Source organism: Amia ocellicauda, chromosome 7 (assembly GCF_036373705.1).
Source record: "Amia ocellicauda isolate fAmiCal2 chromosome 7, fAmiCal2.hap1, whole genome shotgun sequence".
NCBI classification, from domain to species: Eukaryota; Metazoa; Chordata; class Actinopteri; order Amiiformes; family Amiidae; genus Amia; species Amia ocellicauda.
Window position 1 is genome coordinate 1,516,962 of NC_089856.1, and position 16,257 is coordinate 1,533,218.

At 48.7% G+C, this 16,257-nt stretch overlaps 1 protein-coding gene across 1 annotated transcript in view; it reads left to right on the plus strand.

The window, feature by feature from the left end:
* The first annotated feature begins 578 nt into the window (after positions 1-578).
* Positions 579-16,257, plus strand: part of olfm2a (olfactomedin 2a) — a 116,022-nt gene continuing 100,343 nt past the window's right edge. Inside the window, exon 1 of the mRNA XM_066707828.1 lies at positions 579-1,067. Within this exon, the coding sequence (XP_066563925.1) occupies positions 1,011-1,067 (57 nt within the window). The 5' untranslated portion in view covers positions 579-1,010. The remainder of the gene's footprint in view (positions 1,068-16,257) is intronic.

Below are 16,257 nucleotides of genomic sequence, written 5' to 3' on the forward strand. Positions count from 1 at the left end.
GCGTTCTCCTTTCAAAAAACACTGGTAGTTGGAGACGGATCTAAAAAGATCAAATCAATGGGCAGTTTTGCACTCTGCTTAATCTACTGACAGTCTGCGCAAAGCCTGACCTCGACAGAAGCAGAATTTAAACCGCTTTCATCGGCACTGAGAGCCGTAGCTGCACCGCCTGGGGTGGGGTTACAAAGTAGCGCATCAGGGTAACTGCTTTAAGAAACTTGTTTCAGGGGAGAATGACACTTTAAATAATCATCACGATAACCAATTAATCAATTAAAGTAGTAGGCGCGGCAGTATATGAAACAGATGTGTTGGTTCAAAGCCTAGCCTGACTACCTCGCCCGGAGAGAGAGTGGGGTTTTGCGCCCCCTGGCGGTGGCAGCGCGCAACGCCGCGACTCCCAGCCCGGCTCTGAGCACCTTGCAACCCCTGCGTGGATTTCTTCCCTCTCTCTCTCTCTCTCTCTCTCTCTCTCTCTCTCTCTCTCTCTCTCCCTCTCCCTCTCTCTCCCTCTCTCTCTCTCTCTGTCCCTCCCTCCCTCCCTCCCTTCAATTCAATCCAACCTCTGATTTCCCACAATTGTGCATCTATTTTAACATATCTAGGGCTTGGTGGAGGGGGCAAAAAAACAGAAGAAAAAGTACCGAGCAGAGAGAAAGACGACCCCCCCCCCCTTCACCCACCCCCCATTTTTTTTCCTCCTTCTTCAGACATGACCAGTTAATATATTTGGTGCTGGTGCTGGTGGTGGAGGCGACGTGGAAATTAAAGAGGGGAGGAAGGAAGAAACCACAGCAGCAGATCAGTGTTGCGAGCCTCGGTGGCAGAGGAGACGGAGCCGCGGCGATGACAGCGCACAGCCCACGGACACCCGCGGGGGGACCGGACTGTGTTTAAGACAAGGCTTTCGACAGAAACACCGGCTCAAGGAAAGAGAGAGAGAGAGAGAGAGAGAGCGAAGAAGAGCCCGCAGCACCCGTGCTATCTGTAACCCTGTTCATACTGAGAGGATGCATCTATTTAGTGCCATCTTCCTGCTGCTGATGTTAGCGATCGCACCGAGCGAGGTAAGACTGCGCGCCGGGTGCACTGCATGCGATTACTGCTGGCATTGTCTGTGTGGACAGATCCGACATACGGGCTTGTCTGTGCAGCACTGGCGATGTGTGTATGCGTTTGGTTTGATTTATAATCGTGTGTATCGTCTCATTGTTATTGGACATTCGCGACAGCTGCTTGTGTTTGTAACAGCTATTCGCATCTTCAGCAGAATAAAGAAAGGCGCTCCGCTGGCATCGCGTAGTGCGCATACCGTGTGCTCAGTGCGTGTGTCTGTGCTTTGCTCCCCGGCTGGCGTGCCGTGTGCCCTGTGGGGAAGGGGCAGCTCGTCTCACAGTGCAATCTGAGCCCGGTTTGGGGCTGGCAGGCGTTGTGTGCGTGTTTCTTGTGCGTGCCGGGGATGCTGGGATGAATCGTCACTTGGTGATGTTATGATCCGAGTCCGGGCATCTTTCCTGGCATCGCACGCGTTTTGCGGCTGCCCACGTAGGCGTGCGAGCAGAACACAGAGCCGTTAGTAAACGGGGTTACACAAGGGTCACGCATTGGATTGACCCACTAAGACTTGATCATAATAAGCATCATGATTATCATTAATATCCATCCCACGGGAGACTGGCGCTCTTTCCACTGCACACACTGTAGAGACACTGGGGGCATCTGGACGGTTTCTATAGCATTTTCTGGGGGGCTCTCCTGAACTCCTCCAGTGCGGTGGGTACAGTGGGCTGTCCTGGCATGCTGTTTAGGATGCTGCGGTTAATTAGAGCAAATATACCCCCGTGCAATGCTTTGAAGTTGCCCTAACCATTTCTTTTTTTCAGCCCCTCCCTCTTTAAATGTCGTCACTTGTAATTGGCTGTAAGGGACAAATTGTTGGAAGTGTTGTTTATTTCATTATTGATAGAGAACGCCCCCCACCCCCCTCCCCGAGTGTAACACTGTAGATGGGCGATGGTGCTCCTCACTGTGCAGCCCCGCACATCTCACCTGCATCTCACGGGTGCTGATACCATTAATTATGCAACAATATAATGAGCCCCCCCACCTGTATGTGTGTATCCAGTCCAGTGATTCCTCCCTCAGGTGGGGCTCCTCACCGAGCAGAGACGCGTACCTGGACGACCCTCTTCAGTCTACAAACTGCCTGCGTTCAATGGCCACGCTGGACTGAAACTGCACACCCTCATGCATGATGTAGTGACTGTCACACAGACAGGTGCGGGACATGTTTGAGCCGGCTCTTAACCAAAAATTCACTACCCCCCCAAAAAACAAAAAATCTACATAACCACAGACAGCACAGGCCTACTTACAACTGTGCACATGGTCAGCACGGTGTTTTGTATACAGACGCATTTCACCCCAGCGCTCGGCACCCAATACCCGAGCAAATCTACAAGTAGTAGATACACTCTACAAATAGTGCGCCCATGACAAACACCAAAGTGAAATGTGCATGAGGTTGAAACAATAGAACAGTTTTACCTACCGAAATTGTGTTTTTCAAGGTGAGGTTTCTCATCAACAGCCATTCGGCCCTGTACGCAGCACCGAGCCAATCAGAGGTGACGCACAGGTGTCCACGTTACGTTTCTCAAACAGGACGTGCTTCCCACTTCACTGCATTACACCTTTAGGTCAAAATTGAAAAAACCCCCTCCAATTCCCTGCACAGAACTGGAGTGGTTTCCACTACTAGTAATACTTCAAATGGCTCCAGTCACTCGTTTTTTGTCAGTAAAGGTTCCTAGTCGCTAATCTACATGACAACACAATGCCCAATGCCAAATGTGTCATGTTTTTTGTAAATAATAATCATAATGTATCTATACAGCCCAACAGGGCCTATTCAGATGTTTTAAATGGTCAGGGACATGCCACTAGAGGCCCTGCTCTGTCGGTGGCCCACAGAGAGGGAGTGCGGCCCATTGTGACAAGGCCAGGCCGGTCAGTCTCATACAGTTGGCATATTCACCTACAGCCCGTCTGCCACTGCAGGAGCCCGGGCTTTGTCTCCGCTCCTCCAGCGCACATAACCTCCAGATCCTCCCAAAGCTCAGATAAAGACAGGATGAAATGTCTCCTGCCGATCGAAGCTGTGTTTTTTGTGTGTGTTTTTTTCCTGAGCACTCTGTGCAAGCTGGAAATGCAGAGCGATCGCATCCATCCCCACACTGCGCACCGGTGTCACTTTCGCTCTTCATAAGCGCTGAAATCTCACACACGGAAGACAGACTTTCCTTTCATATACTGATCCACTGTGGGGGGCGTTTAATGGAGATGCGAGCAGAAACGTGCAGCAAGGAAGCACAGCTTGTTGTCCCTTTTTTTGTTGTCCGCCCGTTTCCTTTATGTCTCTGCTGGACTAGAAAAGCCAGGGTCCCCATGTGTGATCAGTCACAGGGCGTGGGGGGGCGCTGTACCTGGTGAGCTGAACACGACACTGTAAACATTTGGCACTTGGCTTGTATTCTTTTTATTACGATGAATACATATGTGGTTTTATTATTATTGTGGCTTGAGTATCTGAGTGTGGGGTTTGCTAGGATGCCAGAGATGGAGAAAGAGTGAAACAAAAATAAAAGATGGCTTGGAATGAAAAGAAAATGAACTGTCACCCCTCCTGGACCCAAAGCCTCTCAAGGCCAACTCACTTCTGTTGTATTATTCCTCACGTGAAGCCCAGTACCAAAGGCTAGAGTAGTCCAAACCTTGTGTTAGACCTGTGTCCCTGCAGGAGAATCAACTATGTGCTTTCAAGCAGACAAACAGGCAAACTGATAAACAGTGGGCCTCTGAGACCAATAGAAACAGACAGATAGAAAGATATACCGATAGAGAGATAGATATTGCTACAGTATATGTTTTTATCACTTCTTTGCAGGCTACAACAGGTGTGTGTCCTGGGTTGAGGCCTTCCCTTTGACTCACAACGCCTCTCGATACATAGCAATCTGTTTTTTATTTTAGCACTGGAGCTGTTGTCCTTGGGTGGGGTGTCCCCAGATACGATGCCAGAAAACACAGTGAATGAAACAAACACAACACCCAATCGAAAATGAACGTCTTCATAAAGAGACAGCGAATCCTCTCCTCTCCGGCCGCCCACGGGTCAGAGCCGAGGCAAATGAGCTCCTTACACTGACAGCTGTGTCCTCAGCCGGCCCTGGTCTGACCGATGGCAGAGATCCTCGAGAGTTGTGCGGATATTTACGCTGGCCTGGCGCCGCGCTGGAGTAGCCACTGAACACACAGCGACTTACTCATGATCCCCTGGCAGGCCATGGATTATACCACGTGCTAGGTAGAGGTTTATGATCCTCATAGGGCTCCCATGATGCTCAGTATGCGTTGTGGTAATTTGGACAGCCGTCTGCTGCCAATGTTGATGGAAACATACCGTGACCGAAAAGCAGGGATTGTGTAAAAGTGGTAGTCTAAGAAAAAGAGAGGGGGGATTAATTGAGTGATTAGAGAGGAACAGAAAGTCACTTCCATTTCAGTTTCTTTAATTAGGCGACTTGCAAAGCATGTTAGTCTAACTTCAGAAGAGTTCCCCTCGAACGCACACCGCAGTTTTGTTATTTTAGCACTGTCTCAGTTTTGTAGTTATGTCCCAGCTGTCTCTGCAGAGCTGCAAGGACTGTTTATGCTTTTGATCTGTTTTTTGTCTTTTTTTTTAAGGTCGAAAAAGTAATTGTAATTGGGGCTGTGGAAAATATAGTTCCCTGCTAGGACTCGATCTCTCTCTCCCGCCCTCGTCTCCCCATAAATCATGTATCACGGGCACCGGCTGCGCAAATGAAAGAGAGAGTGTGAGAGAGCCAGGCGTTCCCTGAACCTGAACACCGCCGGGGTTTCAGGGGGGGAAGGCAGACGGATTTTCTTTCTTGTTTGTCGTCTTCTCTCATCTGACCCTTTTATGCTTCAAAAAAGGGTGGCACTCTGATCCCCAGGAAGGGGGCGAGTGAAAAGCCTTTGAACCCTGACTAAACTAAGCCCTGCTCTTCAAAGACTCTCGCATTGCAGCACCAGGACTAGATGTGCTTTAATCCCGATGTCTATCTGGTACCGTCGACTTCATAAACAATAACAAGCTTTATAAGTCCCTACAGAAGGGTCACAAACCATAGCAGGACGTTCGGCTGGCTTGGTTTTCCACAGCTACTCCAGCCTAGGAGTTTATCCAGCTGCGTCTTGGTGGAAACCACATAATCCGCTTCAACTGCACGTCAGAGATGTTAGTTGCAGACCCCCCACGACTCTGTGTAAAGGAAGAACGTGCCTCCAGTTTCCATCGCCAAATCGTTGGCTCGAAGTTGCCCGCGTGGAGAGCTGACTTTGTCCAGCTGATTAACTGGGAATAACTCACATGCAGGGACACTAAATGGGACAGAAATGTTGATTGGGGGCACCGCAGACGGTCCAGGTTCCTTTTGGCATGTTGTGACTCAGAAGTAGAGTGATAGTAATGAGCATGTAAGGGGGAAGCAAGGCTCCGTTACTGTGTACAAAAACGCGGTCAAATTCGAGTCCTCCTGTGAAAGAGAGGCTTTCTGCTGAAAATATGCAAACTGAGCTGTTCCATGTTTCCTCAGCTGACCCCCCCAACCCCTTCTGCATATTTCTACGGCGCGCATGATCATCAACTTCACAGCGTTTTCCAATCAAACGAAGCGTGCTGAACGCTGAGGTGTGTGCGGCTCATTGATGGATGAGCAAGCCAAGGAAATGAATCAGGGTTGCTCCCAGCAAGTTTACACTTCTGCCCCCCCCCCCCCACACTTCTTGTTATATAAATAAATATATATTCATACAATGTCAATTCAGATGAAATTAGCCACGGTTGAAAGGTGAGCTTGAAAACCTGAACTGAAATAACCAGAGCGGCCCTGGGCACTTTCAGAGCCCTGGAATATGTTTTGTGTTTAACATAATGCCTCTGCTTTCCACAGAGGGACTCCCCTCGTGCAGCTCCAGTCCAGCCCCCCCCCAATACCAGACAGCATCTAAAAGCAAAATGGGGATCAGATAAGAGTACGGCATGCAATCAGCGTGCACTTTGCGTGCGGCAGACAGGATTAATATCCCAGACTCGCCGTGCCGGATGATTCCTCGCAGATCTTATCGCAGGTGAGACGCGAACAAGAAGTGAACTCGCCTGCCAATCTCGGCCGGTATTGCGGTTCGGGACGTGTACACGATAAGCAGACAAATAAGCGAAAGCCACTGTGGTTGCACACGGGGAGATAAGCCGGGAGCGGAGCAGTATTCAGATGAGCGGGCCGGGAGGAAGGGGGGCACAACGCCAAGCACGAAACGGATGAGACACCAACACGGCAGAGGCAGATACTCACATAGAAGGTTGATATTGATCCCACATGTTGTGTGGAAGTGTTGTGGGACAATGGACACATTCATTCATTTATATACTGGAGGGGCGGAGGTATAATAGGCCTAGTGACCGTGGTCTGTGCATGAGGATATTGCAAAAGCAGGTCAAGCCCGTGTACAGGCTGTAGAGTTGGAATGGGACCAGAACCCAGCCTGGCATTGTGATGGTGCATATTCTCAATGGGTTGTGTAGAGAATGGCTGAACTTGCCTATCATTGAATAATTGCTTGTGAAGCTGCTGCTGCTACAAATTGATACCCAGTAATTTAAACTTGAGAGGATTAGGGGAGTCATTTCTGCAGAGATTTCAGCAGGTGAATAGTCATTCTTTGCACACGCACACACACACACGCTCACACACGCACACACACGCACACGCACACACACACACACACACAACCCTCTCTCTCTCCCTCCCAGGCTTCCCTGGCTTTCTGCGGTATTGACGCACCTGAATTCATTATCAAAAAGCTGGAGCATCAAATTGAAATTGATATGGTAATTATGTGAATACCTGGGCCCCGCAGCTAGCCTGAGCCAGCTGTAATTATACGTCCCTGAATCCGAAGGCACACAATGACATTGCTTAGGAGAAGTGAAAGTGTGCGTCTGCTCTCTGGTGAGAAGTGAGAAGGAAAGACAAGCTGGTGGGTTTGCTCTTATCCCCCATATTGCTGATTCTGCTCTGAATGAATGAATGCATACATAAATAAATAAAGGCAAGACAAACTAAAAATACATTCTGTGTGTAAGTGTGTGGGTGTGTGTATAATATATACAGTATATAAATATAAACATTGTTGTGACTGGCTGCCTTTATGTTCTTGATTGAATCTTGGAAGTTCTCTGCTGTAGCTCTTGGATGTTTCGGTGCTCCTCTGTCTTGACCCGGTAAAATACAAATGAAAAGAAACTTCAGAAACTTTAGCCTGTATTGGGATGGAAAGAGTTAATTACCTGCCTGGTTACCCTGATCTGTTTCCCTTTCTAAAGCAAGTGTTCGACGCGTAGCGGAGGGGGTGGGGGTGCAGTTGGTGTCAGCGATGGGATTTGAATCGCTCTTGTGTCTGTGCGGCTCTGCTCTCTCTGTTCTTGTACACCTAGGAGATTTCAAATGAAATAATAATAGTCAAAAAACAACAACGTACACAGCAGGGATATTTTGGGAGACGTCTCAGTACACCTCCACACGGTTTGGGAAGAAGGAAAGTCAGCAACAAGGCGTGTGTTTAAAAGTACTTTTGAAACACGGTAAACAAAACCGACAAACTTCAGCAACCCGCAAAAGGAGATGCAGACTTACTTGTATGAATGGGCTCAGATATAAATAAATAAATGAACCTTTGAGCAGCATGTTCGGAATAGTGCCAAGTTGTCCTTTTTCCATCTTAAGGAGATTATGCCCCGTGTTGTCGCTGTCTGCTGCAGAGAAGCTTGTACATGCATGTGTCCTCCAGACTTGATTATCACAAAGCCGCACTGACTGGCGTGTCTAAGAATACTCTTCAGAAGCTTCAGTATGTACGAAGCTCGGCCGCCAGGGTGCTGGTCCAATTTGTATTCATGAAGTTTTAATAAAAATAGAAGGAAAAAAAACAGAGCAATAACACTCTTAAAATCTTCCACACTGCCAAAACTGTGGAGAAGATCTAGACACAGTGTTTAGTGGTTTTTCAGACGTGGTCCCGAATCCTCAGTCCCACGGTAATGTTATTACTGTTTTTTTGTGCTTATTTACTTGGCCTGAAGCCTTCAATTTGCATCCAGAATCTCAGTGGCATCAGACACGTACAGAGAATCGTAACAAAGCTGCGCAGAGGCGCTGGAGAGGTCTTTAACAAAGCAGTACGGAGGAGAGAACAGGGCAGTAACGATACCGCAGAAAGGTAGAAGACAAACAGCGAGAGAGTGAGAGGTGAAGGGTTGCAGTACGATACAGCTGAACCGGGCGTGTGCGGCAGAATCCAAAGGTCGCCTGAATGTGATCTGATCTTCGGTAATGGGCGGCGCGGTGCTGTACTGCTAATGTGTTTACAGGCTGGAGAACAGATGGTGGACTGTGGGGTCTGAATTCGTTCTCACACTAGGTGCAGAGCTGGGGAGGGACGGTAGCCAGTTCTGTTTTTGGTTTTGAGTTCCCCGGGTGTAACACTGGCTGCTGAATGCTTCTTTCTTTTAGGCAAAATACATATCTGCCTATAAATGTGACTCACTCAAACCAGCACAGTCGTTTTGAATGGACAGAATTGAAATATTTAAAAATCACCAAACTGTACCCGACACAGATATTCAGGGACTTGCACCTCTGCCCCCTCCCTTCGCTTTCTCAGCATCCTTCATAATCTGTCTTGTCTTCCTCATGTCAGTGACATGATGCTGTTAATAAAGGTACAAATGCAGCGTGTAAACGGGAACGCCTGTCCTGTCTAGTGCCAAAATAAATAAGTGCCTGGCCATTGATCGGCCTCCGCCACCTCACTTCCTGTTTCCCCACTGCGCTCCGTTCTTGTCTCTCCATCCTCTCCTCCAAACAAACAGAAACAAAAACCGAGTTCATTTTCTACTGCTGCATGGCCTTGGAATAACAACCAGGCCTGGCCTGACCTATCACAAACAAACACAGCCCAGTGTGTCTCTCCCAGCAGCGGCTCTGGGAAAGCCAGGAGGGTGGAGGATGGGGGGGTTGGCCAGGGATGCTGAGAGCCAAATTAAGCCAACTGTAACTACTATGTCACATTACCCTCGCTTTACAAACAAATAGGTCTTCTGATCTGACACTGCCTTTTTATTTTCCTATTGTATTCCCCCAGGTGTTTGTGTAGCTATGTCAGAGGGCACTAGCACAGGTATTCAACACACGTTACTCTGGAGAGAGAAAGAGAGAGAGAGAGAGGGAGAGAGAGAGAGAGAGAGAGAGAGAGAGAGAGAGAGAGAGAGGGAGAGGGGAGAGAGCGATAGAGAGAGAGAGTGATGAGGACTCCTCTGTGTGTGAAGATGCAGGGTTTTCAAAAGGACTGGGTGGTCCTGCATACAATGTGTGTGTGTGTGTCTGTGTAGTCTATGTCTGTAGTGCTGTTAGCAGCCTGTTCAGCATTGTTCACTCCATGAGGGAAATGCAGGTGTTTTTCTGTGATTCCCAACATCAATTGCTGCCCACAGGCTACAATTACCCATAATGCACAGCGTGTCTTATGCCATGTCTGAACAGCACAAGTGTGGCACTCCTAAATATAGAGATTGTCTCCGATCCTGCAGCTGGAGTAACTGATGCATTGTGGGGGATTTCCCTGACAACCACGTCGCTTTGCAGATTCCCAGTCCCCGGGTAAATCCCTTTTAAGGAAATAAATAATGCAAAGTGCCCAAATGAAGTGAGACTCGCTAGGGATTGCTTCTGTCCTATAGCTGAATGCACAGTGACATACGTGGTCCTGCACACAGCTTGCCTGCGCGCCGGAGCCGAGCAGAGAGGCGTGTGTCCTGTCAGATCCTCTGTTATCAGCCCTGTTGCTGCGTGGGGCCGTGTGGTATGTGTGGGGATTGGCTGCGGGTACCAGTATCACCCCCGCATCTTCTAGTGCCCTGCAGTGACTGCCCCCCCGTCTCGCTCGCGCAGTGCCGGCTCCCAAGATGGCGCTGCACAGCTCTGTCCCGTTCGCCTCTTTCATTTTTCAGGTTTCCATCTGTGCGCCGTCTCCTCGGCGGCCGCATGTCTGTCTCTGCGTCTCGGTCGGCCCATGTGCGAATGCGGCGCTCTGTGTGGAGCGGGCTGGCCTGCTGTCTCTGTTTTCCTGTGGATCGGCCTTGATTTCTGTCTTTCTACCCATCCGTCTGTTGCCGAGTCATTCAGAGAAACGCCTTTCTCCCTCATCGTGGTCTTCGATCCATTGACTGTGTCTGACGTCCTGCGCCTTTGATCTGGGCCGCTAACACTGGGATTGATCGGGATTCCCAGTGCCTGCTCCGCACAGATTCAATTGGTCCATTGCCCGTAGTGAACTTGTTTTGAGGTGCGTACACATTGTACAAACCAACACAGTGGGGCTTGGCAGTGTTCACCACTGTTGGGTTCTCCCTCATAGCCCGGAGCGGCGTCACTTCCTCTCCTACACCTTTGTGTGCCGATATATTCACTGGCTCCAGTCCTAAAGGAGTTATTAGTGTGTGTGTCCCCGCAGGCTCACGGGAGCCTTAACGGAGATAATAGAACTGTGGTTAAACAGCAGTCACAAAGGGGAGCAGGCACCAACACACCTGTGTGGGATAGCTCGGCCTGGTGCCTCCAGTCTTCAGACCTGCAACAGGATGATATTTGCACTATGGATGTGGGAATATCTGGGAGAAACCTGGGCCAGTGCGCTCTGTCTAAATCGCTGCCTGTGACTGTCGGTGCGGAGAGCTCCCCGTGTCTTCAGAGTGTCAGCTCAGCGGCATCCTGTGGCTCCGGCTACATAACAGTCACGCAAGATTGAGAGGCTCCCGACTGGAGAGTTAATTGTTCCACATTACGTGTCAATTAAAAGCTCATTCGTCAGAAGAGCAATCAATCGGTGGGAGCAGGAGTATCGAGTGGGTTGAGTCTGCGTGCCTGTCTGTCTGTCTGTCTGTCTGTCTGTCTCTCAGTTGGCCTGTCTGTCCGCTTGTCCGATGGCCTACCTCTCTGCCCTTCGGCCCAATTAGCATCCTGCCTGCCGGTGACCTTCAGAGAGGATGGGAATCAAATAAAATCGAATAAAATTAAATCACGCGTCCTCCGGTTTTTAATATGCACGGAGATAAAAAACGCGGAAGACGGCGAGATAGGGGGGAAAAATGATTTCCGGCAAAGCAAATGTTTGCGGAGCTGTAATGAGTTTTGCAGGAGCCCTGTCATATATTTGGAGAAGACGTATGGCATTAGGGAACTGCATGACTAAGCTGCTGTTTGTCCAGTGAATAAATAGTGTCTCAGCCTGCCCTAATTACACGCCCCTACTTTGTCACACATTAGCCTGCACCCCCCCCCGCGCCACTGCCACCCCTCCCTCTATCTACCTTGTATGTCACCTAAAGTGATTTTTTTAAATGTTCTTCTTGCACAGTTTTAATATATACTACTCAGCATGTAAGTAAATGCAAATTAATGATAATTTATTGCGAGTTGAAGGGGGCGGGGGGGGGAACAATAAACAGACAGGAATGTATTTTAATGACCTCCTCTGTGGCAAGGGCTGCCCGTGCCTCCACAAAACCACAGAGACGTGCTGATTGAATCCTCACAGGCATCGGTGGAGATAGAGACGCCGGGCGAGACGGCCGCACGGGACGGTTCGGCTCGGTTTTCTGTGTGGGCATGGGAAAACACATCTGAGTCCCACAGAACAACAGAAGCAGGTCCTGTAGGGAGATGTCTGAAGCACCTGTGCATGGAGATGAAATCCTACACCCCTGCATACCTCAAGAGCCGATCACGGGAACATCAGAAAGGTTATGGAGGAGAGGGGGACACCTGCTCATTCGTTTGCTTGTTAGCGGCGTATTGATCCCAGACCCTCATGCGTCTGCCGCTGAAAGGCCTCCAGTTAATCAGCTGGCTTTGTTTCCAGGCCTTGGAAAGGATCGTTAGCATCCGAATCCGTTGACTTTAAGTAGCACCCCCCACCCCCCTGTGCCGTTCCGTACAGGTCTGCTACGCTGCCAGCCGTACACAAAATGCAACAAAATACTATAGAGTATCAAGCAAACAGCAGTAGCAGCAGCAAAAATGGAAGAAGAATAAGGCGCTTGCTGGTCGTACGCTACCGGGTTCTCCAGAGCGGTTTCTGTCAACCAGGCACCCCGTATGAGATCAGGCTAAACCACGGCCTGAACCCCAACCCTAGTCAATGCCAAACACTCACGACAGAAGAGCAGCACTAACCTTGACCCAAACTGTTAACTTAGGGGTGCAGCTGAGGGTGGGAATGGTCTGACTATGGGGACTTGATCCAAGTCTTCAAAATCATGAAACGCATCGACCACATCAAACCAGAGGAGCTTTTCCAGATCAGCAGGGACACACGCACCCGGGGACACAAATGGAAATTGGGCTTCAAGGCATTCAAGACAGAAAACAGGAGACACTTCTTCACACAGAGAGGCGTCACAATCTGAACAAACTCCCCAGCGATGTGGCTGAAGAGACAATTTGGGAACATTCAGAAACAGACTGGATAGGATCCTTGATCACTTATTATTAATGGACACCAAACGAGCATGATGGGGCGAATGGCCTCCTCTCGACTGGACACTGTCTTATGATCTTCTGTTCTTTCTAATCACAGTCCAAGACTATCAACATGTAGCTTCTGTATAGAACATCATGTGGAGTCATTCAGGTACATTTTGCGTTTAAGGGTGATGTTTTGTCTGGGTTAGGGTTAGGCGTCAGAGTCCCTAGTTAACAGCGAGAGGTTTCTAAGAATAACACGCTTTTAGATAAGAAAGCGGGGGAGCAAAAAGAAAGAGGCAACCAGCCCTGCTGACACGGTTTCTGCGAGGCTGCCTTGGGGGTGGGGGGGCAGTGGCGTGAGAGGCCGCGGAGATTCAGTCTGGCAGATTGTGTCCTCTATAAACACCAGCGTGCCGCTCCCTGAACAATATGCTCAGTGCTTATAGACAGTGTGCACTGAAGGGTATAGGCCCACCTTGGATGGGCCCGTCTGTGTATGTAGTGTGCAAACCGCGGGGTCTTAACTAAAGATGAAAGCCCCATGCCAAAGAAGCACCAGAGACGGTGGCTGTCCCGGTTGTGGCTGCTTCTGTCTTTCATTGTGTATCCTGCAGCTAGACACTGCTCTGTACAGGAGTGTTTGTCGATGTGTTTCTCTGTCTCTTCACGTGTGCGTGTGAAAGACACCTTGACCTGTTGATTGATCTGAGACAACCGCGCACGGGTCGAGGATTTGATGCTGAGCATCCCGTCCTGCTCCCCACACAATAAAGCCACAGATGCATGGAAAGACGCAGGCTTAGCATACTTAATTGCTCGTTAAAGAAGAGCTAACGGGACAGAAGCGATTTTAGTAGTCAGCTCCATTGACAGAAGTGGCGCAGCAGCTGTGAGGACTTTGCATTAACCTGCCTCTTCGCTCCAGGAGGAGGGGGAGGGCGCTGGAGGGAAGGCCCACAGTACAAGAGATGTAAACTTAAAACACGTCAAATAAATAAACACACATAAATAATTGAATACAAAAATAAAGAGACCAGGCATAAGTCTATTGCAGAGTGAGCTACAAACCTGGAACCTGGACAAACTGGAACCTGTTCAGACAAATGACACCCACCCCACTCAGCCCCCTCTCCCTCCCTCCCTCCCTCCCTCCCTCCCTCAGTCTGATGTTGTCAGCTCTTGGAAGATAATCAGGCCTGGCGCTGGACGGAGACCAAAAAACTTAAAATAAAACAGAACAACCCCTTGTGACCTCCTGCCCTCAGACCACAGGCTGAGACTATCATCTTCTGGAATGTATTGAAAGTCAGGTTGTGTCGTCATGCCTGGACTGAGACTTGACAATGTGCTGCTTACCCAGAATGCATTGCTTTGTTCTGTAGGATTCTCCCTCTCTTCATAAGTGCATGCATGTACGGTTGAGTTTATAAACTCCTATAATCCCATAATGCTGGCAATTGCATAGCATGAAGGGGTGAATACACACTTCACTCACACACAATGTCTACACACAGTTGCCCACAGTTTACTCAGCTAATGCACCTCACAATCACAATACGGCATTTGCAGATTCTGCGCTATTACAGCCCGATGGCCCTGAGAGGAGGGCTGCCCACAATCCTGCACAATAACCCCCACCCCCCACACACCGCTTGTGCAAAACTGTGACAAAGGTTTTAAAACTAGTCACAGTATGCTGATTTGTTCTAGATGGTGTGATGTAAACACTCCTGTATCTATATCTATATATAAAGCAGCGTTTTCTACATTGAGTGATATTCACCTTAAGTTAATTATTATACACAGAGTTTAGGTCGTAGTCATGTTAGTAAAAACATATCCATCCTTTATTCATAGTAGGACGTGCCTAAGTGTAAACGTACAAACTTTGCAAAGTAATGGTTATGTTTAAAGCGCATTAAGCCACGTCAAGCTTTTTTAGACTGTCCCTCTGCTGCCGTGTGATGATAATGGAGATCGATAGTGCGATGATCGTCTAGGATGCCTGATCTTGTGTTTGAGTCTGTGTGAAAACTGTCCAAAAGAGCTGCAAGTGTGTAGAGAGTACTGCACATGCGCAGCAAGAAGCGTGAGCGCGCAGCGAGAACTGCGCATGTGTAAACGAGGTTAAACGAGGTTAAACTAAATTGCAAAACCGCAAGTGTAGTTTAGGACGTACACGTTGTATTTCTGTGCTCGCTAATTTTGACAGTGAACTCACTCCATAGGCTTAACCTTGTGTTGTGGTCGTAAAAATACACCCCTATTCTGATTGGTTACATCAGTTAGCTAACACACTGCGTCGACAACGCAAGGACGTGACGTGTCATTTGCCGGCAGTCATTTTCCTGCTCCATTCACAAAGACCTGTTGCCGGAAAATTGTCGGCAATTAGTCTAGGACCCTTGCTGGAAAATTGCCGGCCAAAAAATGCCACCAAAAAGCCAGCAATTGTTTCAGTGTGAATGGGGTAATAGAGTCTGTAGCTCCGAGAGCTGAGGGCAGTTCAGAGAAGAGGTAAAGAGCAGAGATTCGGAGGAGCATTAAGAGTGTGGAAGGCCCGGGATCGGTCCCTGTATGGCCATGGGGCAGCTGCCAACCAGGGCTCCTCCACTGTATTATAATTAAGCTCAATCATAGACTCAGCTGAGTTGTTCATGCTTAGGATAAAACAAAACCCACAGTGCACCAGGGCATGACAAAGCTGCTGTCACCGGGGTCTACTACACTTTACTGTGCTGTGATTGAGACATACTGCAGTTTTTCCATTATTATTATTATTATTATTATTATTATTATTATTATTATTATTATTATTTATTTCTTAGCAGACACCCTTGTCCAGGGTGACTTACAAAATATAAGAGCAATACAAAGTGCAGTAATACAGTGCAGTTCAGGCATAATACACTTTACAAACGCCCACTGTTTGTTACTCCCCAGCCATGTACCGACCCTCGTGGTTTTCACTTCCATCGACAGATCTGGGCTGCTGTTGTGAGCGTCTCCGAGGCTCTTTGATCCAAAGCGTCTGCTAAACCGCCTGCTATTACGAACGCCTTCATCTCCTGCACCTTCTCTGCTCCCCTGGTCTTCTTCTAGAGTGCCTGATTTGTATCTCATTATTATTTCTGTCTTTCTGAGCAGACGCCCTGACCCAGAGCAGCGTACCGTTGACACAAGAAACGTTTCAAAGCCCTACAAAGTGCGTTACTACAATCACTACAAAACACAATGAGCACACATCCCAACACACCGAGCTCACAAGCCATGACATGACAAGTCCATGTGCTACAGGGAGGGCGGGCACAGGAAATCAATAGAAATTACCAACAATTCATAAGCAAGCAGGAGCGTCAGCAAGCAGAGTTTAATAGGAAAATGCACATGAGACAGAGAGCTGAGCGGATTCGGAGTAAAGAGAGGGGGACCTTGTGGATTGACCGGTGGACTTTAATTGCTTTAAACGAACTGGGTTAAGTGTGCCATTGACTTTCTCCCCCTGCTACGGTCTTCATCGAGTCAAGTTGAAAAGAAACCTCATCACCCTTCATGACTGCAGCCCCTCAGGGACCGTCTCGGGCCCCCAGCCAGACTCGCTGCTCAAGCC